The following is a 25,694-nucleotide window of genomic DNA, read 5'->3' as shown; positions in this document are numbered from 1 at the left end:
AAGGAATTCGGCACAAAAGCTTATCTAACATATAACATACTAAATGAGCTGACTGTAGGAAATCTTTCTTGGCAGTTAAGATATGCTGAAGGCAAATCTATTCACACTTAAATGAGGACACTACAAGTCCAGCTCTCTTAGTAAACTGGAGAATCTTCCTCTGTATCAACTACTGGGAATTGAAACTCGGAGTGCTGCTGATAGTAGACCATTTTGAAGCTCATCACAGCTTTGCTATAAATATAAAAGTCTACTAGAGTTCAGTAGAATATTCTGTTGTACTAAGTCTGATAATAACAAAGTTTATGGCAGTCTTAGATCAACTTTCTGGATTCAAGCTATGTCCATGTATATTCAGTAGCTTAAAAAGGTGCAGTCATTCTAGAAAACAAAATGAAGTTCAGTGTCCCTGAGAATTCAATGGTTTCTTTTGTTTAAGGTGACATTTTTACAGTAGGCAGAGGTTTTAAAAGTCATGCCAACAGTAATCCCATTCAAGCATTCCTACATGCATACTACTGTGTAAGAGCTGTGATTCCTGCCACCCATCTGTTTTCTTTCAGCCCTTCCCCCAAAGCGATGCCAGTTACAGCTTAAAAACAAAAAACAGCTACTTTCCTGCTTAAAATCCTCTGGATCCTGATAAAATCTCAACTACAAAGCTTGGCATACAAAATCCCTCACAATCTGGCCTCACTCTGCCTCTCCAGACTCATCTTCCTCCACTTACCCCTGGCATCCTACTTTCTGCCACACTGTCATTGTTCCCCGATCAGTCAGGCCCTCTGGAGTCGGCCTTTGCTCAAGGTGATTCCCCTTGTCTGGCCTGACTCCATTCAGGCTTACAGAACCAGTGAAATGCCACCTCAGTAAAGCTCTCCCATTTCTCCTGTGTCCTAGGTCCCTGTGGTATACCTCTGTAACAGCACTATAATTAATTTATCTGTTGGCTCCAGAGGGGGCAGGGTCCGTGTCTGATTTGTTAAATGTCTTATCTGTAGTGCCTGGCAGGAAGTATCTACCCATCTGGTGGATGACGGAGGGCAGGGACTATCATGATTCCTCAGTAGCCTCGGTAACTTGTACCTTTCCTGACATGGCAGGAGCTCCAAAGTGTTTCAAGGAATTTATAATCCAAAAGGGAGTGAAAACCTCTGAATAAACAACGATAACACAGAACTGGTAGTGGGATGGAGCTTCATAAAAATGGCTTTGGTAAATAGGAATTCACTTGCTAATTAGTAATTAGCACTAGACTAGAGGCGTGTGCTTTTGAAATGTGGCTTAAAGGTTTTCAGTTTGCAAATGTACATTTTCCCAAGCTCTACCTACTCAGTTAAAGAGTTGGTATTCGTGATGACAGCTGATAGCCAAGCCTTTATCGTTAATAGTCTACATTTAAAAGCACCTTGAAATTTGGTCTTGAAAATAGCTCATTAACATTTATAATTTTATCTAAGATTGAGGCAGTTTGGAAAACTGACTTGGGGTATACTGTTGGCAACTACTTCCTCTCAGCTGGCTGCTGGCAAAATACTCGTCTGTCTCCAAAGAATTTATTCAGAAATGCTGTTTCCTGGCTGGATTTGCAAGAACCTACATTTCATAAAAATTGCAAGCAGTTCTTTACTAACCAGATTTTAAAAGCATTCCTCCCCCTGAGTTTTAAAGCATTCAGTTTAAAGTCTTTGCTAGCACCAGCATGCTAATAAAAGAATCTTTCAAAATATATTTACAGAACAATCCTTCTCTTTTCTGTCTGCTGAATTTTAGATCTCTAACTTAAAAAAAAGATTAAAAAAAAAAAAAAGATGGTGCATATAGAAGGAATTAGTCTAGTCTAAAAGTAATTCAGTATTTTTATAAATGTGTTATAAATATGCCCAATTGTCTGAACTGGTAGACCATACTAGATGTGGTATTTAGTCTAAATAATCTGCAACCAAAAAGAAATTGGATGATGTGCCCATTAAAATGATATAACAAGCCTTTCCTGTATGTGATAATGTTAACAGGCCCTTGTCAGATGAGTAACAGGCCCTCTTTTCATATGTGCTATATAATTAAAAGGAAACCCTGGTGGCGTAGTGGTTAAGTGCTATGGCTGCTAACCAAGAGGTCGGCAGTTCAAATCTGCTAGGCGCTCCTTGCAAACTCTATGGTGCAGTTCTACACTGTTCTGTAGGGTCGCTATGAGTTGGCATCGACTGGGTTTGGGTTTTTTTTTTTATATAATTAAAAAGTATTCTGAATTACTGCCTTTATAGAAACCAAAGTTCTGTACGGTTCTACCTTTTTTTGGTGTCTGGAAAAAGGAATCCTCTCTCACTCAGACTGTTGCTCAGAAGCTTAAAGAAACAGGTATTATTTCTTAGTTTTATTCAGGTTGTCAAATCATTTAAGACACAGATAACTCTTCACAAAAAAGTCTCCCGGTAAGGCTGCATTTTTATAAACAGCAGCAGGGAAGTAGCAGGACTTAGACCAGGTAAGGTGATTTTGTGGGGAGCTTGAAGGACCTTTCCGTCTCCAACAAAATGACAAATGACCAAAATCACTGGTTTCTCAAAGGGGCAATAAAATCACTTTGGGTTGAGACAAAATCAAACCAAACCCATTGCCCTCAAGTCGATTCCGACTCTTTATAGGACAGAGTAGAACTGCCCCATAGGGTTTCCCAAGGAGCAGGCTGGTGGATTTGAACTTCTGACCTTTTGGTTAAGAGCCGAGATCTTAACCACTGCGCCACCACCGTTGAGAGGAGGGCAACAAAATCACTTTGGGTTGAGAGGATCTGAAAAGAGTGGCGCTAGAGCAGTTCAGGTGCAAATCCCCTCAAATCACTGCATTAAAATGGTGGTCTCTGGAACTTCATTTAGATTTCACAAAACAACACCATACTAATTCTGTCCCTTCGGTTCTTTTGTAAGTGGCATGTGGTGGTTGATTTTAATGTTCACTAGTGTTTTTGAGGAAGCCCTGGTGGCGTAGTGGTTAAGTGCTACGGCTGCTAACCAAAGGGTCGGCAGTTCGAATCCGCCAGGCGCTCCTTGGAAACTCCATGGGGCAGTTCTACTCTGTCCTAAAGGGTCGCTATGAGTCGGAATTGACTCGACAGCACTGGGTTTGAGTGTTTTTGAAGACCATGAAAGCAAAATACTTACATTATATGGCAAGGTTCATTTCTGTCTTTCAAGCAGTGCCCATTTTCCCACTTCTTTTTGGTAGGAAATGAAGTTTTTATGTACTTTGAGCCGGCATGTGTACTTTTGACTCCGCACCAGGGTGCATCTAGAGTTAAGCAAAAAAAGTGTCTCCTGAAGGTTTGTTTACCTTTTTAAATTATTGCTTTGTTAATGAATATTTCAAGCTAATATATAGCCTCTAAAGTATAAGCCACTATTCAGCTTCAGAAAAGGCAGAATTAACGTAACAAAACATTTTAAGAAAAGCAAACATCTTGACTTGTAAAAATCTCAGTGTTTTATGACTCATTTTTTTCTGCTAACATTGGATTATAGCATGCTTTAAAAAAAAAAAAACCTAAACTGGAAAGAAATACAATTTTAACATGAAAACATTTATATTTCTATATTGCCTCTAGTAAATGTAAAACAGTGGCTTTGAATACTGGAGTTATTCACTTATCTATTTCTTTAATAAGGAACTTAATAGCTTACACATTTTACAAGCATTATACTTTTAATAAAAATTTAATTTTTTCCCTACACTTATATGATTACAGTTTTATTATAGTAAAAAGGATACAAATGAAGAGATGCATAAGGTGAGGTCTGGGAGGGTTCCCAGTACAGAGCTTCCATGTCCCCAAAACGGACATGCTACCTGCCTACCTGTATCGCAGCCTATCACCAACCAGGAAGCTCCACAAAATTTTCATTTTCATGACTACCAAGAAAATAATGATTTCTCAGAATGGCTCAGTCTACTAAAGTTCATGATACAAGGATAAGGAAGCCTTGAGTTCCAGGATTTAGATAATATTTTTAGCTTCTATCCTTGTTTTATCTTAGGAGGCAACAGATTAATTTCTAAAATTTTGTCAGCTGCTGTCATTGGCCTACCACTCATGACAATCCTATGCACAATGGAACAAAACGCTGCCTGGTCCTGGACTATCCCCATGATCGGTTGAAGATCGGACCTTGTGATCCACAGGGTCTTCGTTGGTTGCTTTATGGAAGTAGATTGCCAGGTCTTTCTTCCTAGGCTGTCTTAGTCTAGAAGCTCTGCTGAAACCTATTCAGCATCATAGCCACATGTAATGTGCCACTGACAGATGGGTGGTGGCTGTGTACAAGGTGCATTGGCTTGGAAATGAACCTCGGTCTCCCACATGGAAGGTGAGAATTCTACCACCAGACTACCAACGCATCATTCTTATACTATATTCTTACACCATGTTTTAATTTTTTGCACTTTATTTAAAAAGTGCTGTAGCATTAAATCATTATAAAAACTGTAAAAGAAATTCTAATAGTTTTTGAAAACCTGAGGTGAAATGCTTAGCCAAGACTTTGTTTAATTAAAGTAAGTATCCATAACTATAACCTAAATTCTTAGTTGCCACATATTCTGATAGCCATTTTTAAAAGTGCTTACCCTTAGTCAAACTTCTAAAATTAAAAAAAATCACTTGCATAAATATTTTTCCATCCATTGACAGCAGCCCCCAAATATCTTCTGAAAAGTATAATTGTTGATGGAAGTTGAGCATGCTGTCTGTTCATTTTAACAGTAAACTTGATATCAGACTTTTTCTCTAGCTTTTTTTTTTTTGGTATAGCTTTAATGAAAAAAGTCTAAAAACATTAAACTTACCAGTCTCAATCATTAATTTTTCACTAGGTATTGACTTCAAAACTTCTAAGTTAGCCTCAGTTTTCAGTGAGCTAAAAAAAAAATTTTATATTGTGTGTGTACATATATGTGTATACATACATATATACAGTGTGTATATAAATAATAAATATAAATAGGTGGCATTTAATGAATAACTTTTTCATATTATAAACTTATGTTTAAAATACACTATAAACTTCCGCTGGCGACACTGGCAGAATACTTCCTTATCACTGTAGAAAGTGTTTGCACATTTGTGTCCTTCACAGAATTCAAATTAATATCTATCCCAATCAGATGCTACCTCTAAGGGGATGCAAATTTTCATGCTTCTTAGTTGATTCTCTAATAGCTTTCTGTATCATCTAAGTAAAATTTAACTTTTTAGAAGAATTCATTTTCTTCTCTGTAATTTGCCTAACTGTGAGGTGCTCCTAAGGCTGTTTGAAGGCCCATCTGTACATTCTTTATGGGCCAAATACAGGGATTCACTGGTGTGAAAGAATCAGTATTAGACACTCAAGGTTCACGTTTCACTAGTGACAAATATAATATTCACAAAGGATGGAAATCACAATTACTGTTAGAGTGGTGGATTTATTTAACAAGCAGATGCTATTTTGATTCTCACCCCATGTAGGTATCTTTCCCTACCCTCTATGTGGAAAGTTTTAGGATCTTCCATTATTCTTGATGTTCTGAAGCTTATGATTATCTGTCTGGGTGTAAATCTTTTTTCATAATTTGGGCCGTCATATCCTTCCAATTTAGACTGTGTCCCTCCAAACTCAGAAAATGTTATTTGCGGGGGAGGCAAGAAATTTCTCTTTTTCTTCTCTTTCTGGGATTTCATTAGATTTTAGGACTCCTGAATTGGTCCACTAAGCCATTTTGTTCATACATCTTTTTTTCTGGGAGATTTCCTTGACTCTCATTTTCAGTTCCTGAGGCAAACTGAATTACTGGCCCCAATTCTTCACTCTCTAGTAGAATTTTATACCTGCACTCTTGCAATGGTTTCCTGGTAGGGAGAATGAACTCTGCCCCTTGACCACAAGACTTGTTCGCCAATGCGATGACCAGGCCTGAGATGCGCTTAATGTGGTTGGGTTTGCACTCAGGTATCTACCGAGTAGTGGCTACCTTGTTCAGCCTGTGTGTCCAGAATGAAAACATGTAGCATTGTAGCAGAGATGCTAAGTCTCTATAAGCCAGACTTCAACAAAAAACCCTCACCCGTTCCTGTAGAGCCCACTCCCACTCACGGCAACCCCATGTGTGCACAGCAGAAGGGCGCTACCCGTACCGAGTCAGCCTCCAGCTGAAGGAGCTAATTAATGGTGACCGGCACAATGAATGGCAAAAAGACATCAAAACACATCTTTGTAAAATTTCATAATACCCGAGATAAAGAGCTAAAGGTTTCCATAGGAAAAAAAAGTCACACGAAAAAGGCTAGAAATCATAATGTTATTAGGTGCCGTCGAGTCGGTTCCGACTCATAGCGACCCTATGCACAACAGAACGAAACACTGCCCGGTCCTGAGCCATCCTTACAATCGTTGTTATGCTTGAGCTCATTGTTGCAGCCACTGTGTCAATCCACCTCGTTGAGGGTCTTCCTCTTTTCCACTGACCCTGTACTCTGCCAAGCATGATGTCCTTCTCCAGGGACTGATCCCTCCTGACAACATGTCCAAAGTATGTAAGACACAGTCTCGCCATCCTTGCTTCTTAGGAGCATCCTGGTTGTACTTCTTCTAAGACAGATTTGTTCGTTCTTTTAGCAGTCCATGGTATATTCAATATTCTTCCCCAACACCACAACTCAAAGGCGTCAACTCTTCTTCGGTCTTCCTTATTCATTGTCCAGCTTTCACAAGCGTGTGATGTGATTGAAAATACCATGGCTTGGGTCAGGTGCACCTTAGTCTTCAGGGTGACATCTTTGCTCTTCAACACTTTAAAGAGGTCCTTTGCAGCAGATTTACCCAATGCAGTGTGTCTCTTGATTTCTTGACTGCTGCTTCCATGGCTGTTGATTGTGGATCCAAGTAAAATGAAATCCTTGACAACTTCAATCTTTTCTCCGTTTATCATGATGTTGCTCATTGGTCCAGTTGTGAGGATTTTTGTTTTCTTTATGTTGAGGTGCAATCCATACTGAACGCTGTGGTCTTTGATCTTCATGAGTAAGTGCTTCAAGTCCTCTTCACTTTCAGCAAGCAAGGTTGTGTCATCTGCGTAACAGGTTGTTAATGAGTCTTCCTCCAATCCTGACGCCCCATTCTTCTTCATATAGTCCAGCTTCTTGGATTATTTGCTCAGCATACGGATTGAATAGATATGGTGAAAAAATACAACCCTGATGCACACCTTTTCCTGACTTTAAACCAATCAGTATCCCCTTGTTCTGTCTGAACAACCACCTCTTGATCTATGTGAAGGTTCCTCATGAGCATAATTAAGTGTTCTGGAATTCCCATTCTCATCATTCGCAATAGCAACTGATTTTTCATCTTCAGCACTGGAAACGAGAAATGGAGCAGTGTACATTTTCCATGAAAACAATTCCCAACTTAGAATTTTATAACCAGAAAAACTATCAGGTAGGAAGTTTTCTTCTTTAAATATCCAGACAAATGTTTAAGAGGTGTAAACCCAAAACCCAATGCCGTCGAGTCGATTCCAACTCATAGCCACCCTATAGGACAGAGTAGAACTGCCCCACAGAGTTTCCAAGGAGTGCCTGGCAGATTCGAACTGCCGACCCTTTGGTTAGTAGCTGTAGCACTTAACCACTATGCTACCAGGTTTTCCTTAAGAGGTGTATAGAGTAAATTCATTTTCAAACATGCAAAGTCTCAAAAATATACTTCCTATGCATATTTTTTCAGGAAGCTATCGGAGGATGTGTTCCATAAAAACGGAGAAGTAATTCATGGGACCTAAAAACAGGAGGTCCATCAAGAAGAGACACTAGTCTAAATTGGAGCAGAAAGATAGAAGGGTCTGTAACTAATGAAACTATCGGCTTATCTACATAGGTTTCCTCATGTGAAAAAATAAAGGCATTTTAGAGAGCTACTGGAAAGTGTGAGAGGGCTCTGGGTTTTTAAGAAAGCCAAGTAAATTCAAATATGAAGCAACTTACTGCAGGAAAATAAAAACGTGGGACAAGAAAAGAAAATATGTTACCCTACATGGTTCTGTATTTAATAATATTTACACAGGTGTAATAATGAAAACACTGAATACGGATATAACCAAATATTCTGAACTAGACTGAGAGACATACCGACAGAATAACGGAGGTGAGAGAGACATAAAAATTAAAATGTTCATACACCTTAATAAGAATTGACAGTTAAAGGGAATGAATCGAGATAATTTTATATAATTTTGGAATATGGCGATAAACAGTAAAGCGGATGCCTCAGGAAAGTTGACTTAGGGGTGGAGGGTAGGCTGGAGGGACTGTGATAATTGTTCCTAAGTCTTTTAGTACTATTTGACTTTTTAATCCATATACATGTATCCCCTTGCACATTAATTTATAAATTTAATTACTGATTTAAAATACAAATGAAGCATATAGGATATTTAAATAAGTCTGAACTCTACTGCAGACAATTCCATCATTATGTTTTACTAAGGGAATTTTAGTAAAAATAATGTAATCAGAAAAGAATTCTAAAAGAATGAAACAGTGAAGAGGGGAAGGAAGTCTTAACATTATCTTGCCATTTACTGAATAAGCTACACTGAGGGCATGGGAAGAGACACACACAGATGGAAGCTGTTAGGTAGGTGGACTGAGACAGGCCCAGGGGCCTAGCTGTGCTAGCTGAGTGCTGAGTGCATGAGGTTTAGTTTGGTGTTACAGTGGAAGGTCACAGAATGCAAAGCCAGAGGACACAGGTTTTAGTAGTGATTATCACCCTCGTGAGTAACTTTATACCTGTTTCTAAACTTCTCAGCCTCAGTTTCTTGGGCTACAGAGATAATAAGATTGTCACAGTATAACCTTTCCCCCATTTTTAGACATCACTGTATATGTATCGCTGCGAACACCACTGCGTACGTGTACGTGCAGCGCTGTGACCACCACCGCGTACGTGTACGTGCAGCGCTGTGAACACCACCGCGTACGTGTACGTGCAGCGCTGTGAACACCACCGGGTACGTGTACGTGCAGCGCTGTGAACACTGCATACGTGTAGGTGCAGCGCTGCGAACACCACCGCGTGTGCACATGCAGCGCTCTGACCACGTGAGTGTAGGTGCAGTGCTGTGAACACTGCGTACACGTACATGCAGTGCTGTGAACGCCACCGCATATGTGTACGTGCAGCGCCGTGAATGCCACTGTGTGTACGCACGGCGGCACTCTGACCGCCACCGCGCACATGTACGTGCAGCGCCGTGAACACCACTGTGTATGTGTACGTGCAGTGCTGTGAAAACACCACTGTGTATATGTATACACAGTGCTGTGAACACCTATGTTTTAAAGGAATAAAATGATCTGAGAGGATGAGTCAGATTGTTAGAGAAAGCTAGCTGCTGTGTTCCGTCATTGGAGCACAGGGCGGTTTATAACTTTCAAGCTTTAACTTTTAATAGTGATGTACTATTCCACTTCTTACTTAGATAATTACTGAAATTCTTACGCAAAGGTCAGTGCAAAAAAAAAAAAAAATGCACAAATTTAGTAAAGACAGACTGAAGTCTTTTTCAGCAATTCACTGTAAAACAATTTAAGAAATATGCTTAATATAAAAGTTAAAAAAAAAAACAAAACCTAAGAACGTACCAACCATTAAACCCTATGTAAAGATCCAAATCAATCAAAGCCGCTGCCGCTTCCTTGGTACCATCGAAAGAATGCACCTAAGGACATATAAAAAAATGGGTAGAATTATTATCATCGTTACCTTTTCTTTAAAATTCTACGTAACATTAATTAGACTTTCTAAGCAAAAATACAGATGCATGTAATGGTTTTAGGGTCACAAAGTTTCAAATGTGGTGGCCCTTGTAATTTTTGTTTTCAAATCAGATTTCACAGTTATAACCTGTCTTTTACTGACGTGAAGCGAGAAGGACTCAGCTGCCTAGAATTCCTCTCTCTGCAGCGGCATCATTGCAGATACCTCCAGGAAGCAGGATAGGGGCATGGAGCCATGTTCTCAGGCAAAAACAGGAGGAAAAGTTAGAAATGTTACAAAACCATTGAAAATGTAGTTTCAAATACAGATCAATTTTTCTGTTATAGGATATTTTTTTCTAAAAGAGAAGTGACTCTTAAGAGGCAAGTTTGAAGAAGATCTGTAACTAAAGAGGCTGTGAGAATGCTACTCGAAAATGTGAACGGTCACACAGTCAGTAGCAGCTCAGCAGGCAGAAAGGACTGAGGGTGGTGTTTCTCTCCTTTCAAGACTCAGGGACCAAGGCACAGTCTTTCACACTTCGGATGCACTTATGTAATCAAAAACAACAAACAATAAAAAACAACAACTTTCCTTTAAACGTAAGGTCACCTAGAAAATGACATTGTATTAACACTAAATCCAGAGTCTGAATGCACTACGGCTGACATGCTTTTCAGCAGTAAAGAAAAACGATGCTGCACAGCTGGCCATAAAGGCCTTACTCTTTCCCCCAAACGTTTCTGGTTGACTAGAAAACACAGCCTTCGTTAATATCAAAATAATTTGAAATGTGATTTCTCATAAACCATTTCAGATAATTACCTATCAATTCTTTATCTGGAAACATCTTTTTTTTTCATAAATATCAAATATTTAAGCTGGATTTGTTCTTATTGCTGATGTTAATTTTTTAAACTACAGTGAGACCTGTGAGAGCTGGAACTCAGTGGGACCTGCCTTTTTTTCCAGGTCTCAGAAGTCTTCTGCCTTTGACGGGTGCAGTCTTACCACTTTTATATCACTCGTTTTGGTGGAAAATACTTGAGTTTTCCTTCTCTGACAGGTTTCCACCTTATACAGGTTCCTGCTCTTGCAAGTTTTACTGTGTTATTAACTCATCTAAGTAAATTTTTATTCAGAAATAAAGCAAATGGGCCAAGAGATAGAGTCTGAAGGTTAAAATAAGTGCCACCAGTAATCTCAAGGGCATTAACTAAGGCCTCTCTTAATCCAAGGTACAGCTTCTAAAGCACATATTACAGGGTCAGTAAACTAAGATAAAAATGTGCACAGTCACGTCAGCACCACAGAAGTGCAGAAAACATCCACATTAGTGGTAGTATGAGACAGAGGCTAAAAATTCGAGACAACTGTCGAAGGGACATAGCGTGGGTATACAGTAAGTGCTCAGTGCTATTTCCTGTGTCTTTAGTTGGCACAGTATACATGATTTACATACTTGGGTAACAGCTTTTTCAACAGAGACTAGTGAATCATTCCTGAAATTGCATACAAAAAAATTTGTGTATTAAGACTTTTTCCCAGGCAGATTTTCAAAGGAGTCCATGATCCAAAAAGGATTAAAAATCACTGCTATGGATCCCTGAGTTAAGTGGTGGGCTGACAGTATTTCCAGGAAATGCCTCACAACTAAAGACTGAAATGACCATATGGGAACAATACTGACAGCAGAATGCAAATTAGAGAAAAAAGAACAAGTCTCTAGATCTGTGATAACAGTAAATGAATGCAGCTGACAAGAAATTAAGACGCACACCTGAAACAAATGCTAAATTTTGTAAAAATTACTTTATATTTTGCTCAAAATTTAAATTGGAGAATACTAAGGAATGACTCACGAAAGAGGCAGAAAAATCATCATACACACTCTTAAAATTTATGGGTTTTTTTGTGAACAATGGAATTTTGTACTCATCTTGTACTTTGAACAAAGGAACTATAAATAAAACAGTGTGAGATGATTGTATCACATTGGCCCATAGATACAAGTCAAATTTACATGTCCTTCAAATTAACTGATTAGTAAAGTAACTTCACTGCTGACAGATGACTACTTTACAGGTTAACCTTAATAACCACACTGCATTTGTGCATCATATACGAAAACAACTATCTTATACTTACCACTCCACCCACACACCGATCTCTATTTCTTTTCATTATGTCTGTGAATCACAAACAGAAAGAACATTTAACAAATAGCTTGATTTCTGCGAAGTTTTTAAATATTAAATCAGAAAGTAGTTTTAACTCACCCAAAAATTCAGCATGTGAGTTTCGACAATGAAAAAACATTGGTAATTTTGTTTGTTCTGACAGTTCGAACTGTTTCTCAAAATATCTGCATAATACAAGACATTTCCTTGTTAAAATTTTATTTTAGCATAAGAATAATTATGCCTAATGATTTCTAAAATTAATGCAATTTTTTTTTTTTTTTTTTTTGGGAAACTGTCAGAAAGGAAAAGTACATTCCAACATTTAAAACACATCAGGATTAGAGAGGGCTTTTCGCGACACACAGGTTCTGGAAAGGGACACTTCATCTTCTGGGAAGAGAAAAAAGCGTACTGAATCTTTTCTAAATTATTTTCAGAAATGTCTGTTTGTTTTTCCATTATAACTGCTGCGTAAATAGGTAGCACTTTACTATTGACCCTTTAAAGTAAAGAGCTATGAGATGTATGTTTAGAGTGATTGGGGATGTTCTCCCAGTTAAAATTACTTTTAACTACCTTTCCTATCAAACCGCAGCAGAAGTGCTTATCATCTCATATCCTGCAGCACACATAGGTGGCACAACATTCACTACTGCCTATGGCCACACTAGCTGGCCGAGTCCATCAGTGGGATTCAACTCACCAAAGTGAGAAGCCAGGCCGAGCTTTATCCCTAGTGCTAATCGATTCCACTTTGTAACCAATTTTCTATACGCTGTTATAAGAGAGATTACTGATATTGAGCAAAAAGACAGAAAAAGGATTCTCTGCTAAATGTTGTTGCTAGGTGCTGTCGAGTTGGTTTTGACTCATAGCGACCCCATGTATAATAGAACGAAATGTTGCCTGGTCCTGTGCAATCCTCACAATAATAGGTAATCTGAGCCCACTGTTGGAGTGACTGTGTCAGTCCATCTCATTGAGGGTCTTCCTCTTTTTCGCTCACCCTCTACTAAGCATGATGCCCTTCTTTAGGGAATGTTCCCTCCTAACATGTCCAAAGTACGTGAGCTTCCAAGGAGCATTCTGGTTGTATGTCTTCCAAGACAGATTTTTTATTGTGCTTTAGTGAAAGCTTACAAATCAAGTCAGCCTCTCATACAAAAACTTACATACACCTTGCTGTGTACTCCTAGTTGCTCTCCCCCGAAGGAGACAGCACACTCCTCCTCCTCTCCACCCTGTATTCAGCCAGCTTCTGTCGCCCTCTGCCTTCTCCTCTCGCCTCCATACAGGAGCTGCCCACATAGTCTCATGTGTCTGAGCCAAGAAGCTCACTCCTCATCAGTATCATTTTCTGTTCCAAGACAGATTTGTTAATTCTTCTGGCAGTCCATGGCATAGTCAATATTTTTTTGCCAACACCATAATTCAAATGCATCAATTCCTTGGTCTTTTCTTCCACTGCCCAGCTTTCACAAGCATACGAGGTGACTGAAAATACCATGACTTGGGTTTGGCCGCACCTTAGTCCTCAAGGTGACATCTTTGCTTTTTAACACTTTAAAGAGGTTTTTTGCAACAGATCTGCCCAAAGCAAACAATGCGTCATTTGATTTCTCGACATCTGCTTCCATGGGCGTTGACTGTGGATCCAAGTAAAATGAAATCCTTGACAACTTCTATCTTTTCTCCATTTATCAAGCTGCTTATTGGCTCAGTCATAAGGATTTTTGTTTTCTTTCTGTTGAGGTGTGATTCATACTTACAGCATTTGTTAAACAGCATAAAAATGAATTATGCTATTTTTTAGAAAAGGAGAATTACATGAAAATGGCAGCCCTCAGTATTTTAAAATACTTTGTTTTGTCAAGTGAATTATGGGCTTTTTATCCATGCTGCTCTACAAAAATCAAAAAGACCCATCACTATTAAACATTCAACGAACATTTACTAAGTACTGACCATGCCCTAAGACCACCATGCTAGGTGCTCTGGGAAACACATTAGTAAGACTTGGCGTGTGCTTAGAACTCAAAGACGAATGGATGTCGTGGAGGGAAACAGGTAGCATAAAGCATATTTTCAGTACAAAATGATAAATGCGGAAACCCTGGTGGCGTAGCGGTTAAGTGCTCCGGCTGCTAACCAAAGCGTCGGCAGTTTGAACCCACCAGGCGCTCCTTGGAAACTCTACGGGACAGTTCTACTCTGGCCTATAGTGCTGCAATGAGTTGGAATCGACTTGACGGCAGCGGGTTTGGTTTTGTTTTTATGATAAATGCTAAAACAAGTACAGAGGGCTGTGAGTACACAGAACGGGGTCTGCATGCTGTTTGCACATGCTAGGGGAGAGGGATGGAGCAAAGGGGAGAGGGCGTGGGTATCTGTTTCCTTCATGACAACCCAACTGTGAATATTACTGGTATGTCTTCATTTTACCCACTGAGTCATTCCATGCTTTATAATTTTTTTAAAAAAGCTCGTTTTGAACTGTCCTTTTAAAAATGTCTACCCTACCTTCGTTTGTCCTTAGTGTTAGATACTCTGGAAGAGGCCCAGCTCACATGCCGTCACCTTGGCAAAGAATTCTCTGATTCTCTGAGAAAGTCAGTCCTTCTGCTGTCCACACACCTTTTTTTTTTCCTATTTACCATGATCTTTATCATTTTTTTTTTAAATTGTGGTGAAAATATACACACCAAGACATTTGCCAATATACCAGTTTCTACATTTACAATTCAATGACATTGATTACATTCTTCACGGTGTATAACCATCATCACAATCCTTTTCCAAAATATCCCACCACCATTAACATAAACTCAGTGTCCCCCTTCCTTCCCATTCCTGGTAACCGCTAGTAATCTTTGGTTTCTGTAGCACTCAGCAATCATTTACTGAATGAACTGAGTTAGGACTTTATTACAGATTAACATTTGAACAACTGGCATGTGTCTTAATGCATAAACGATATCTTGCCGTAAATATTATCTGCTTTATAGGTTCGGATTTTGCTCTGATGGTGAAGTATCCTCAAAGCAGTAAAACAGAACTGATACTATTAATGTTTTCATTTAACATAAAAACTGAGCTAAAGTATTGGATTGTATTTCAAAATAAGTTTCAATTCATTATGGATGAAAAGTCACTGGATAAGGAATCGGGGGATTCTGAAACTGCCCTTGATTGTCACGATACATACAGTCTGACTCACTAGATTCATCCTGCCCGAAACAGACACTGAAGCTGAGGAATAGTGACCCAGGGGCCTAACCTTAAAAAGAAAGAAGATTCTATTAAAGACAGCTGTTTTTCTATTGCATTATAAATATGTGGACTTTTATGGTTAAGTGAGCTGACCCTACATGATATTCAAGAGAGGTACAGGGACTTAGGAACCCTGCTGGTAACCAAGTATACATCTCTGAGGAACTCAGCAAATGACACACCACAAACCAAACAGCTCTGAACCCCAGAAACCCATTGCTGTTGAGCAGTTTCCAACTCACAGTGACCCTACAGGACAGAGCAGAACTGCCCCGCAGGGTCTTCAAGGCTGTAATCTTTACAGGAGCAGACCACCACGTCTTTCTCCCACAGAGCAGCTGGTGGGTTCACACCGTCAACCTCTTGGTTAGCAGGGCTGGATAATGAATGACACAGGCCTGCAAAAAAAGTATGGGTCCTTAGAACATTATTCCAGCCCATCCTATTTCACTTGTTTATGAGCCTTTATACTCCTGGATTCTGGAGCGTGAAGCCTAGGTTATGACATACCCCACTGGTAAATCTGCTCTTCTCTACCGTGACTGTCGACTGGTATGGACACACCAGGATTTCACTGAAGGTGGGGTAGAGGAGGAAGGGTGGAGAAAGCATATACTCTGGGGTCAAGTCGCCGGCTTACTCAGGATTGTCTGACATAAATCAGTTAACTATTGGCTTATCCATGTTTTTATATACTCAGTTCCCGGTACACAGTACTCAGTAAATATTTGCTGAAGGAATGAATAAATAATCCCCCTTTGGAAGCTCATTCTACTGTTGCATCACCTTGACAACAAAGCCATTGAGCCAATGACTTGATATTTCTTTCCAGCCTACAGTACTAACCCTTGAGCGTGAGGACAGGTGCTCCTACTGAAAGCCATGGGAGGCGATGGGGCGTAGGAAGTCTTGGAAGCTTGCGAGCTCTGAAGTGTTCCCAGAAGCCACCTCTCAACATGGCTCCTATTAAAGGACTCTCAGGTTCCAAACTGAATTCCAACACTCAACAAGAGCAGACTGTGCTTTTCCAGAACTGGTGACTGATCCCGTAAACCATTTTTAATGTCTCTTTGTCTTGGTTATCTAGTGCTGCTATAACAGAAATACCGCAGGTCATTTATTTTCTCACAGTTTAGGGGGCTAACGTCTGAATTCTGGATGCTGGCTCTAGGGGAAGGCTTTCTCTCTCTGTTGGCTCTTGGGGGAGGTCTTTCTTTGTCTCTTCAGAGCTTCTTCTTCTGGGCAATCTGCATGTGGCTTGGCATCCCTCTCTCTTCTCCCATCTTTGCTCTGCTCTGCTCTCTTCTTTAATCTCTTTTATATCTAAAAAGAGATTAACTCAAGTACTCCCTGTACTATTCCTGACTCATTAACATAAAGACAACCCATTCCCAAATGGGATTATACCCAGGCACAGAGGTTAGGATGTACAGTACCTATTTTTGGGGGACATAATTCAACCCCTGCTGCTAAATTTTATCCCCCACAAATGTATTTAATCCAGTCCATTGAAATGGTTCATGTATGAATGCATTTGTTAAACAACAAAAAGTTTCTATCATGTAAAACTCATTTCTTATTTCTACCACTACAATCTAATTATATGGTTAATCAATCAGGGAAATATACGCTTCTGTTGTTGTTAGGTGCCATGGAGTCAGTATTAACGATAAATGCTTGAGTACCAACTCTGGAAGGAGAGAGGGGATAAGACTGGAAAGGGACAGAGTGTGGTCTCTAAAGCATTAATAACATTTTATTTCCTAAATTAAAAATAATTATTTCCTATATATAAAAATATATATTTGTTGTCGTTGCGTGCCATCAAGTCGGTTTGGATTCATAGCAACCCTATGTACAACAGAATGAAACACTGCCCAGTCCTGTCCCATCCTCACAATTGTTGTTGTGCTTGAGCCCATCGCTGCAGCCACTGTGTCAACCCATCTCATTGAGGGTCTTCCTCCTTTTCACTGACCAAGACTTTACCAAGCGTGATGTCCTCCTCTAGGGACTGGTCCCTCCTGATAACATGTCCAAAGTATGTGAGTCGAAGTCTTGCCATCCTTGCCTTTAAGGAGCATTCTGGCTGTACTTCTTCCAAGACAGATTTGTTTGTTCTTTTGGCAGTCCATGCTATATTCAATATTCTTTGCGAGCACCATAATTCAAATGTGTCAATTCTTCTTGGGTCTTCCTTATTCATTGTCCAACTTTTGCGTGCATATGAGGCAACTGAAAACACCACGGCTTGAGTCAAGTGCACCTTAGTCTTCAAGGTGGCATCTCTGCAAAGATATGCTTCTATCCCTGATGAATTCTAAGGAGCCCTGGTGGTGCAGTGGCTAAACACTCCGCTGCTAACAGAAAGGTTGGCAGTTCAAACCCACCCAGAAGCTCTGAGGGAGAAAGACCTGGGATCCCCTCCTGTTAAGATTATAGCCAAGAAAATCCTATGATGGAGTCGCTATGAGTTGAAATTGACCCGATAGCACCGAACAACTTATGAATTATATGCGAGCATGCATGGAATGTTTCACTTAATTTTTGATAGACAATGGTTAAAAACAAAGCATGTCTTGACGCTTAATCCAAGTATACATATTCTCAACTGATAAAAGCTATTAAAAAATCACTCCTGGGATTTTCAATAATTTCTATAGTCAGCAAATCTCCTTACTTGAGCTGAGTCTCTTTGGGACAAAACTGCAGTCGGTCAAAATCTTTAAAAGGTAAAAAGAACCAATAATTACTCATGACTTATATAGAACAAATCATTCGATTCTGAACAAGTCACTCTAGTGGCTAGGCCGGCACTTACCAAGTCCACATTCCCCTATTGCCACAACTTTCCCCTTATTGTTTTCAGCAAGATTCAGCAACTCCTTTAAGTAAAGATCAGGGTTATCCTTTTCAAATTCACTGCATCGTGTAGGATGACATCCAACTGTACTGAAAAACATATCTAACACAAAATAACGTCTTAGGGTTACTTTCAAAATATTTTTTCTTCTTTATACTGAATATACAAAAATGGGAGCATATCAAATAGTTTCAACTGGTTAATTTTTAATAGCGTCCACAAAACTCTTCATACTTGATTTAAATTATCACTAGAATTGTACTATATTAATTGTTCAAGAATTTTTGGAATACCTTAGTAAACGGGGACATGAATATGAAAATTGCCTTAATGTACTAATAAAATTAACCCAGCTCTTTCCAAAAACTTGGTATTTACTGAGACTTGCAGAATGGCAAATAAAGCAGTTTCTTGAAACGTTATTCAATGTTAACGTAACTGTCTTGATACATGTATTTAATATAAGTTGCAGTTAAAATGCATTCCCTTAGAAAGCATAATACCAATGATTTAAAGAGGTGGAAGGGGGGTTAGTTTTTCCAAGAAAAAGAAATCTCAGCTATTCAGAGGCCAGACTTTGACAGCTTTAATTGTATGGGACACATATGTGAAGTCAGCAGTAAATAAAAACGGCTTCTGGGTGCCTTTGCGCTCACTGGCACATGCACCTAAACCCATGGGAGAGGTGAAGAGCCATTCTCAGGCTCTCAGCAGATGTCTACAGACATGAAGGAGGCAGCACATTGAAAGCAGTGTAGACACAACGTCCGTGGAGGAGTAGATCAGAGCTGACAATGGAGATGGAGGGCTTACAAAAGTGTAGCTGTCTGGGCACAAAAAGTATGGAAGAAAATATTCTATACACCTCAACAACTTCTGAGATGATTTTGTATGACCTTAATCACTAAGAAAAAAAAGTTAGTAGATTCTGAAAAGAAGCATGTATTTTAGAAAGATTTCTATCAAAAAGAGCTTTTAATACATTTTTAGACATAAAGGAATACATCAGTATTCTGAAAAATGAGGGGAATGCCTCATTCATTAGTGCCTAACACGAGGCACGCAATCAATCTATCAATAAATAAAGTCTGCTGAATGAAGTGTCATATGTAACCTGAGATTTCTTTTAAGAAGCAAATCAAAAAGAATTTCGATTTTAATAATAACGTAAAATGTATGATCATAAAGAGAGCACAAGAGGGATTATATATTATATTATTCTTAGCTGTATTTCTGGGGCCTTGCACATCGTCTGGCCCACAGAATAAACATTCAGTAGATGATCTCTCACAGCTTAAGTTAAAAAAGTACATAAAAAGAAACTCACATCTGAAGCACATTACAACAAACACACAAAAACTCTACAACAGGAAGACTTGAGGTTAAATTCTGTACCTGGTGAACTTAACTCCCACTAACTGAAATCTTAAAATAATCTTTAAGTACTATGAGAAAGTTTTGATATACCAATTTGTATGCTGAATTTTTTCATCTTAATCATGTCCAATTGAAATCAATCCATTTTCCTATTGTTTCCACAGAATTATACCTGAAAGATTATTTCCATTGTATTATACCTGAAGCAGTTATCAGAAAGACTTCTTCAAAATAACTTAATTCATATTTTTTTTTTTTTTGGTAAAAGTAATATGAGGATACCATTTGTTTGTGCCAAATGCAGTGCATCTTTACTGTCTTGTAGACTTCCACCTGTAATCATAAACTGAAATTGGAAGAAACAAAGAGTAAGGCTGACGTCAACAGGGCATCCACAACCGCCCCCCAAACAAGTCTTCCTTTGGCTCCTTTTTCCCAGAATGCCATTCTCTTCTCAACTGTCACACACTTACCCTTCCTTTAAAATTCAGCTCAAAGATCACCCCCTCCTTACCCCTTACCTCAATGCACAGAATTGTCACTCCCTGTTCAAATGTAATTAACATGCCTGTCTTTCCTATTATACCAGGAATGAGTTCCCTGAGGGCAGATGTGTTATGAAAGGCTGAATAACCGAAGACTCCAGAACTTAGAATTCTATTAAACTAAACTGGCACTTCAATAAACTCACCAAACCCACTGCTGTTGAGTCGATTCTGACTCATAGCGACCCTATAGGACACAGTAGAACTGCCCCATAGTTTCCAAGGAGCGCCTGGTGGATCTGAACTGCCGACCTCTTGGTTAGCAGCTGTACAGCGCTTCAATAGTTTTGATTAATTCAACAGTTCTCAAAGTGTGGTCCAGGAATGCTCAGGGGGTATGCAAGGTCAAAACTATTTCCCCAATAATGCTAAGAGGGTATTTGCCTTTTTTACTCTCCTTCTAGCAGGTTTTCCAGCACTGATCACAACAGATTACTACAGAAACCAATATAAAAATTCCGCAGTCTTCTATTAAGCCAGACACTAAAGAAATCTGGAAAAAATATAGAACAATTCCACTTACCTCACTAAATTTTTTTTGAAAATACAATTTTTATATAAAAATAAGTTAACATACAATAATTATTATTTTAAAATAAATCAGTATTTTTAAAGTTTCTCAGTTTTAATTTCTACTATAGTATATATTACATAAATAAAAGTTCTTTGGAATCCTTAATGATCTTAAAGAATGTAAACGGGTTCTGAGACCGGAAAGGTCAGGCATCACCGGGTGAGTATACACGATGAAACCTGTGCAGGGAAATGTGTGGCTCTCGGCAGACAAGCACGCTTCCATACAGGGAGCCCACGATGCACGACAAATTCGGGGTACAACGAACCACATTTAACGAAGGTCTTTTTTTTTTTTTGTACATCTTATTGTTAATGTCGCAGTGCAAAATTTGCTGATGTTATCATTCTCAGATGTGCGCTCGCAGATGTTCTATTTTATGACTTACTGTTTAAAACACTGCTGGATTTGTAAAGATACTGGTAATAAAAGGTAATAACGAAAAAAAAGAGGTATTCGACTTATGTCAGAACCAATATACAACAGACAGAGTCGTTGGAATAGATCCCTGTGTTAAGTTGGGGACTACCTGTATAGATGGCTATTAGAGTCCAACCAATGGTTAGAAAGCCATCTGTTAAGATTAAAACGTTGTTAAAAAACTATGTGTTGATGGTGACTACTGAGGCAGTGCTCCTGAAGGTGCACGTTCTTATAAAGAAGTGACTTAAACACATCAATGGGTATTTTTTAAAGCATACTTCAAGAGCCTCACTAAGCTAAGATGAAGAATTCATTCTAGGTATACACCTAAAGCGAAAACATACAAAATGTAAGGGAAGTGCAAATGATAAACAGATACTTTCATATAACAACTTAAACTTCTAATACGATTAGACATTGAGTATTAAGGGAAGTTACAGCCAGAGTTAAATCCTCAATTGTCTGTAAAATGTAGGATATAAGATATTAACAAAAATATTGGAAAAACTTTCTTATTTACTAACACCAGCGAATTCAATACCAGACCAGCTTCTCACATCCAGTATTTCAATTATGTAAAATAGTTCCTAATCAAGTCTGCTTCTTATTTGATCTATAACTTTTCCAAGTAGATGAAAAAAAAAGTAAGGGTAAGACTAGAGGGCCTGTTTTCCTCTCCCAGTTTAGAATGGATGGTAGTGGTGGTAGTGGCTTCCACCATATACTTAATGAAGGTTGTTTACCTTATGCCAGATACAATACCAAGTGCTTTGCATTTAATATTTTTTCAATCCTCACAACAACTCTCTAAGCTAGGGACTATTACCATTCCTGGTGATTTACCAAGCAGGGGATGACTACATAGTGAGAAATCAATGTAACTTTAATCCTTCATTGTTACTTGTGAATACACCCACTCCTTACTTATCAATGTGGTTAGTTTCCAAAGACCAGGTCGTTATGTGAAAATTGGCATTATGCAAAAACAGAGGATGACCACATCAAATCACAAAATTGAGGATGACTACATCTTTACATAACTGCCAAATTACATCATTACATAACTGCCAAACCACTGAGAATCATGGCCCAACCAAGTTGACACAAGACCTTAACCATCGCAGCCAGTGTTATTACTCTTGCCTCACACCTCCGTGTTCATTACTGTTAGACTATGGCGTTAATGACAGACAGTAGATTTTTTACTATTGTTGTAAATGCGAAATGTCAGAAAATGAGATACTCGATAAGTGAGGAGTAGGTGTAGTAACTAATACAATTTTAGAGTTGGAGACTAGAGAACTCACTTCGTTTGTAGCATCACTTTTTAAAACTGAGGTTATTCAATGCAGAAGCTGAACCAGGTATCCTGATACCATATCATGGGATTTAACCTGATTTCTTATGCGCATGTGTGGGGTAGCTTGCTATCTTAAAAAAATACTAATTTAAAGAATTTGATATTGAGCTAATATTAATATGCTTGGAACTTTATAAAAGTAGTAGGAATTTTCTTAATAATCACATTATTACTATAAAAGTTAAGGTGTCCCCTCAGTCATTAGTGACAGATAAATGTCTTTTCATCGATTGCTTAATTCTAACAAATGCTAACTTATGATATAAAATTATATTTTATTTTCTTAAGAAACCTGGTAACCCACACAGGGTTTTAAAAAAAATTTCAAAGATACTTTACCATTTACATTTCTAATCACATGGAAGAATTATTCATGAGGTTTGTGTAACAAATCCCTATGAACAGAATATTCTGATATTTTATTTCCATTAACTTGTTAATATTACATGTTGACAATACATACCCAAAAAGGCCAACTGTAGCATTGGTTCTTTCTCTTCTATTCTATAGAATTTAGCTAAAATTTAGTTTAAAAAATAAAAACAAAGTCAAGAGTAACAAAAAACAGATGCTACCTTTTTAACACCAATCAGGGCCGCTCTCTCTATCACATCGGGTAAGTCACCTATAAAAGGAGGATCCCGCATTAAGGAAACCTGGTAAGTAAAAAGTCACTTACTTACAATCTAATTATACCTCCTTGAAATAAAAATACATGGAAATAGTCATTTTTCTTAAATCAGAGTCAAATGATACTACCTGATGAGTGTGTATCACATAATAAGAATAGAACTAGCAATAACCTTAAAAAAGCAGCGGGGGGTGGAGGGGAACCCAATATAAAGCAAATTAGTTGTGTAGTTATCCATTTAATTGTTTTTCTGTGTGTGTATATTGACCAAAAAGGGGGAACATGACAAAAATCAGGAGGTTCAGGCTACAGATGAATTAGCTCACTACAAGTTAATTCACTTGCCTTGAATTTGAAACTTGTTGGTATTACTTTTTTGTGTTAAAAGATTGTTTATTTTTACTAGGCATTTTCTGAACAATCCCACAATACCTCCTAAAATATGGGAAAATATTTCTTTGTAAATCCCAGTCCATGCTGTATTTCTATAATTACTATTCCCATTAAGTATAATATTTATTTTCGCTGACAGTTGTTTTTGCTTTATCCCCAAATTCATCATTAAATAACACAAAACTTGTCTGGGGAGATCAATAGTTACTAAGCTCCGAGCAACCTGAAATAACTGGACAGCAATATTAAACAATGTTATCATAAAAATCCATTTATTTAGTTTCATATTTATGTATCACAGTCAGTGTGACTGGAATCAAATTACTATTACTGCTGAAGTAGCTATAAAATTGCTTCTAGACAAAAAAAAATAACTTATGGTAAGAAGGACAGCCAGTTTTGCTAAATGTTATAAACTGCAGTAATACTAATACTGATCATAATAAAACTTGTTTCATAAACACACATATACAAACATTCAGAAACAGTCACAAAGCAGAAAATCCATTTCGTGCTACAGAAGAACACTATTTAATAGTTGAACTGTATTATATAAGTGACGTATAAAAGTATCTAAAATACTAAATGAAACAGAAAAAGTTGGTTTTGAAGTAAGACATACGGAAGTTAACACTGACTTTTCTCCTTTCAGGTGGCATCTAGCATTCCCATATTTAGGGAAGTGTTCACTTAAACTACCTAAGGCGTGGTTAAGATCAGCTTCTGATTCAGCTTTGTGAAATATGCAATTTCACCATCACCCAGAACCACAAAACCAAATTTTCCTGTTTACATTTACACAATAACAAGTATAGTCAATTTTCTGAGACAATATTCACAGACTAGTTTACTGAAGAAATTCAAGAACTTCCTGCTGTCATCACTTCCTGCTTATTCATCTCTGTTGACAAAACAGGCCTTTTAAATGAACTTGATGTGATAAAAATAAGCCGTTGTGCTTCCGGCTAAGCTCTCCACCAATCTTTGAGATATTCCAGTCTACAGAGCAGGCATCTAGGACAGAAGAGGGGGGAAGCGGGACGGGGAGGCAGAGAGCAGTGTACCTTAATCCTCCTTAATCATATTGCTACGGTGTCACCCAGCTGAAAATGTTTTTTGAAAAACAAGATATAACAATGTTCAACTGTTAATGATTTTTGGATTGTGTTCCCTACCATTCCATGGCTTAAAATGATTCATTGAACACCAGCTATCGTTTGTCTTTTGTGCACATGGTTTCGCTGTTGTTAGCTGTCGTTGAGCTGACTCACGGTGACTCCACACACAGCAGAACAAAATGGTGGACTGCTGCGATCCACAGGATTTTCACTGGCTGATACTTGGGAGGCAGATCACCAGGCCTTTCTTCCTTATATGGTTATATAAAATTCTATACTCAAAATTATACACTCCGTGGGTAAGGCAACGGGCATATTTAACAGTGTTACAATGGGCGCTTTATAAATGTTCATGACCATGGTTTAACAGCTTACCTGTGTTTCACTCTGAACACAGTTTATATTTTATCTAGGATGCATAATGAGTACTTTAATATTTCAATTGTAAGAATGGATTTATGCTTTTTAAAATCTCCTTTTCGAGGCAGAAAGTCTGTCTTTATGGAGAAATTATTTACCCTAATAAAAAAAATTTACCTGGATGCTTTTGAACCCCCCTATAAATTCCTCTGAACATAGGATCTGTCAAGTTGATACCAATATCTGTGGAAAGCAAAAATAAAATAAGTGATTAATCATTAACAGCCTCAATTTGAAACTTCTACTTTAAATGAAATGTTAATAAACTTTTCGTTCACACGCTCAGTCACTCACTCTAAACAATATTCAGGTGTCCACCACTTGCCAAATACTGTGCTAGATGCCTGGGACTCAAAGATAAGATCTAATTCTCGTTCTCAAGAAACTCCCTGCAGAACTGCTAAGAGAGACCCATTAACAGACAACTACGAAATAGCAGGAGCAAGCACTGGTACTATGGGACACAGAAGTTCCAAACCTAGTCTGGTAGCTGGCCCAGAAGAAGCTTCCAGAAGGAGGTGCCCCCGAACTGAATTTTAAAAGGTGAGTTAGTTACCCAGTGGAAGAGGGGAAATTGCTGACAGAGGCGGCAGCAACAGTAAAGCCTTGAGGCGCAACATAGCACAGTGCTTGTGGAGAGCTACAGTATGTCCCTACTGCTGGATAGAAGTGTAGAGAAGAGGGTGGCCAGAAGAGGCCAGACCCAGCCAAGTTAAAGACACTTGTCTTTAAAATACCAGAGG

At 38.4% G+C, this 25,694-nt stretch overlaps 1 protein-coding gene across 4 annotated transcripts in view; it reads right to left on the bottom strand.

Moving 5' to 3' along the window:
* Window positions 1–25,694, bottom strand: part of TATDN1 (TatD DNase domain containing 1) — a 34,607-nt gene that overhangs the window by 1,174 nt on the left and 7,739 nt on the right. Inside the window, exons 2-11 of one of the 4 annotated variants that reach the window (XM_049854349.1) lie at window positions 25,069–25,134; window positions 22,965–23,014; window positions 19,770–19,833; window positions 18,069–18,212; window positions 17,928–17,970; window positions 12,074–12,159; window positions 11,943–11,983; window positions 9,680–9,756; window positions 4,843–4,913; window positions 3,165–3,291 (exon numbers count right to left, since the gene is read on the bottom strand). In XM_049854349.1, coding sequence (XP_049710306.1) covers window positions 3,165–3,291; window positions 4,843–4,913; window positions 9,680–9,756; window positions 11,943–11,983; window positions 12,074–12,159; window positions 17,928–17,970; window positions 18,069–18,212; window positions 19,770–19,833; window positions 22,965–23,014; window positions 25,069–25,134 — 769 coding nt within the window. The other 3 variants (XM_049854350.1, XM_049854351.1, XM_049854352.1) reach the window with 3 other exon arrangements.

Source organism: Elephas maximus, chromosome 15, assembly GCF_024166365.1.
Source record: "Elephas maximus indicus isolate mEleMax1 chromosome 15, mEleMax1 primary haplotype, whole genome shotgun sequence".
NCBI classification, from domain to species: Eukaryota; Metazoa; Chordata; class Mammalia; order Proboscidea; family Elephantidae; genus Elephas; species Elephas maximus.
Note: the sequence above shows the minus strand (reverse complement) of the source record. Positions and strands in the feature narration are given on the sequence as shown.